The sequence below is a fragment of the Rissa tridactyla genome, chromosome 3 (genome assembly GCF_028500815.1).
Source record: "Rissa tridactyla isolate bRisTri1 chromosome 3, bRisTri1.patW.cur.20221130, whole genome shotgun sequence".
Taxonomy (NCBI): domain Eukaryota; kingdom Metazoa; phylum Chordata; class Aves; order Charadriiformes; family Laridae; genus Rissa; species Rissa tridactyla.
Genome location: NC_071468.1, coordinates 94,869,776 through 94,873,384, shown reverse-complemented (window position 1 = coordinate 94,873,384; position 3,609 = coordinate 94,869,776). Strand labels below are relative to the sequence as shown.

General features: G+C 45.1%; 1 protein-coding gene across 10 annotated transcripts in view; it reads left to right on the top strand.

Moving 5' to 3' along the window:
- Positions 1–422: 422 nt before the first annotated feature.
- Positions 423–3,609, top strand: part of COL19A1 (collagen type XIX alpha 1 chain) — a 214,129-nt gene continuing 210,942 nt past the window's right edge. For 7 of the 10 annotated variants that reach the window (XM_054195884.1, XM_054195882.1, XM_054195883.1 and 4 more), the window contains exons 1-2: positions 423–585; positions 2,690–2,819. In XM_054195884.1, the coding sequence (XP_054051859.1) occupies positions 2,726–2,819 (94 nt within the window). In that variant the 5' untranslated portion in view covers positions 423–585; positions 2,690–2,725. The other 3 variants (XM_054195879.1, XM_054195878.1, XM_054195880.1) reach the window with 3 other exon arrangements.

The window sequence follows — 3,609 nt, the reverse complement described above, 5'->3', positions numbered from 1 at the left end:
ATCCAGGTTTGTAAATGATAGATTTTAAAAGGCAAAACAAATGTCAGTAATCTGCTGTGCTTTGCAGCATCAGTGCCATAAATAGGTGCACTCTCTTGGTTACTTGGGTGGCTGATTTTTAAATTTATGATAAAGTATATAAAATTAATGATGTGTGCTTACACTTCAGTGATAAAAGCCAGTTTCTGCCAGTGTGCTAATGTACATAATTGGTTCTTTACAACTAGAAACCAGATACTCTTTCATTCATGCGTTCATACTCTGGCAGTTTAATTTATGGAACTGGGGGTTTTTTGGGAGAGGGGGAGGGAGAGGAGAAAAACCCATTTCTTACATTGTTACTGGACTTGGGATATACAAGTATGATTATGTAAAATCTGTGCCTGGGTGGCTGTTTGTCCTTTCTGGCGGAGTATTTTGTGCTCACTGAGTGGGAGGGTCACACCGTGTGAGACTAATAAGGACAGAGCTGCATCCCCCTCTACCACTCTTCAGAGACTCACTCCAGCAACTCCTCGGCACTACTGCAGCTCTGTACAGGCATTTTCAGTGCTTCTGGGGGACACACTAAAATAAAAATTAAAGGTAAGCAACTTGTTATTTGTAGTCAATTGTTTAGACATCTCACGTGCATGCACCATACAATATTCCTGTTTATTTTGGTGGGACTTTTTTGCCATTTATCACTGTTGTTTGACAATATTAACTATGTCCTATGTAAACATAATGTACACAGTAAGCTTTTAATGTACTGTAATCAGTCTATGCTATAGGATTCTGCTCATGATTGTGTAATAAATATATTGTATACGCTTGTGGGTGACTATAGGTACATGCTAAGGTATTTTGATGAAAACAGTCCTACTAAATTTGCAGTAATTTACAAAAACGATTAAACTGTTGCAAATTGCCACAATGCTGAGCATGCTTATTAAGGGTATGCACATCTTCACATTTAAAACAAAAGTCTGTCTATCAGTGTGTATCATTCCAATTAGCATGCCTACCGAGTGGCCTACCTCCAGTTAGTTGAAAGGGACTTGCGGGCCGGCGGCGGGGCTGGGAAGCGCAGTCAGTAAACGCTCTCCAGGAAGGGGGAACCCGCAGACCCTCGGGCAAATCCCAGGGGACGCCGAGCCGGAGGCGCCTGTCGCCGGCAGGCTGGCGCCAGTGCTGCCCAGCCCGTCCCGTCGCCCACCCACGCCCGCTGCGGGCGAGCAGCCCCTTCTCCCTGCGGCCCCCCCATCACCTGCTCGCCCCGTACAGGTGCCGTCCGGGGCCGGGAGGGAGCCCTCCGGGCGGCCCGGCGGCAGAGGGCTCCCTCGCCCGCGGTGGGTGCTCGGCCCCAGCGGGCTGCCGGCCCCGCTCCGCCCCGGGGGCTGCGGAGGAAGCTCGACTCGCCGGGGACCAGCCGCTCCTGGCGCCGCGGGCAGGTTCCGGAGAGACGGGGCGGCCGAGCCCGGGGCGGCGGGTAGGAGCCCGGGGTCCGGGGGCGAGCCGGCGGGAGAGCGGGGCGAGCTGGGGAGCTGCCCGGGCCGGCGGCTGGCTGCTCCTCGCCGACCGGGCTACCCGCTCGCCTTACCGACTGGTGTTACGGACCCTGGGTCCGGGAGAAATTAAACTGCCGGTACTGCCGCCTTACTGCCCGAGCTGCCGGGGGCTCGGGTCGCTGCCGCCCCACGGTCTCCCGTGTCCCGGGTTGTGCGAGGGAGCGGAGACAGCCGGCGGGAGAGGAGCCGAGCCCGGAGGTGGGGTGGGAGCGAGAGGGTGGCGGTGTTAGTGGTTTAATTAGCAAGAGCCCTTCAGAAAAATGAGACCTCTGGCGAATTACTGATGGCTGCTTGTAAAGCAGGTGCAGGAAATTAAATGATAATGTTATTTGAATGTGTATTCACTTTGCTGCTGTTGGGGAGGCTGAAAAAGTTAATGATGGTGTAGTTGCTGTCAGGGCATGTGACTTGACAGAATAGCTCTGATGATGAATAAGGTGCCTTGCGAAAATTGCATCTTAGGTATGCAATTTGTTTTTCTCACAGAAAATGTAATTAAAAAGACCATTTGTCATTTTCTGTGTTTTGTTAAATTCATGTGTATCTATACATTGCAGTCGGCTTAGAAGAAAAGCTGATACTGTCTTAAGAGGACAAAAGCCAGACTATATTTTTGTGATATTTGAACTGTAAACTCAGCGCAGGTTGCTCTAGGCACTTGTATATTTTGCGAGGCAGAGAAATACTGTATTTTGGGTTCTTTTGGACTTAAACTGAAACAATTGTACGTTGTCCTTCTTCGATTTGAAGACTACTTCAGCAGTTACCGGCAGTGTTGTGACACCAAAAAGTTTAGCTAATATATCTAAAATTGAAAACCTAGGAGAAAAATAAAAGGAAATTAGTTATTAATGAAATAAGTTTCATGCCTTTACAACTAGTATCTCAGAGTTAATATTTCTAAGGTGCTAGTTCTGAGTTTAGTGAAGAACTAAAGGAGTATATTTGTCATTTATTTCTAAATTTACATAAGTCTTTTTTTGTAGCTCCTTAAAACAGATAAACGATACATTTTGTGTGTGACTAGCGACTTCCTACTTTTCTTTACAGTCAAGAAATTCTTTTTTGTAGTTTTCTGATGGGGTGAGGGGAAAAGAAGAAGAAGATATTGTTCTGAATAAGATTATTTTCTGTTTCAGATTTGTAGCTGATTGTTCACATGTGTCCAGGGGGAGATGAAGTACATTGGATCCTGCATAGTTTGGCTTTGTATGGCAGTCTTCCTCCTCCTTCCTCTTTCGACTTCTGTGGCTGTCAGTGACCAGACAGGTACTTCCATTTTTCTTGCCCATCACAGACTAAAGGCATAAATCCCACTACTGAACAGATGTCAACAAATAATGACAGCATGTGGAAAATAACCATTACAAGCAGATAAAATTATACAAGACTCTTTTTAACCTCTTTTTTAAAAAGTCTAAGTTTGAAGCAGCTCTAAAGCAGCCTTTCTGTTTCCTGTGCTTGGAAGATTCATGTTTGGAAGCAGTTGTAGTTCCTAGGAGTTTTGTTTTGTACTTTTTCAACTTACTGTACAAAACAAGATTCTAAATCGGAGCTTGCAAAACTTCTGTAAACAGAATCATATGGCTGTATTAGAGCAAATCAGTGATCACATTGACCTGAACAACCTAATGCTCATGTTAACCTCAGCTAAACTTAATACCCAGACCAGGTCATACACTTCACAGATGTAGAGTTAGACAAAACCTTGTGCCTAAGAAGACAGGGGAAAGGAATATAGCAATATTGTTTAATGTAAAAGCTGATGGGTATCTTCGGCAAATTTTCTCATAGTTCTCTATTTTCTTATCTCTCTTACTGTCCTCATGTTATCTAGCTCTCTCACATTGACTCTCCAGAGTGTGGTAAATTCTATCTTAAAAGCACATCGTGTGTGCTTGTGGAATAAGGAACTGTCAGTTTTCTAGAACTGCTCAGCCTCAGCACATACCTCAACTTTCTAGAATTTTCCTACAATTATTAGCAAGAAGACGTGCTTGTTGCTGTTTAACTAGAAATAAAAAGAGTTCTTTTTCATTAGTTCTTATAGAAAATGAAA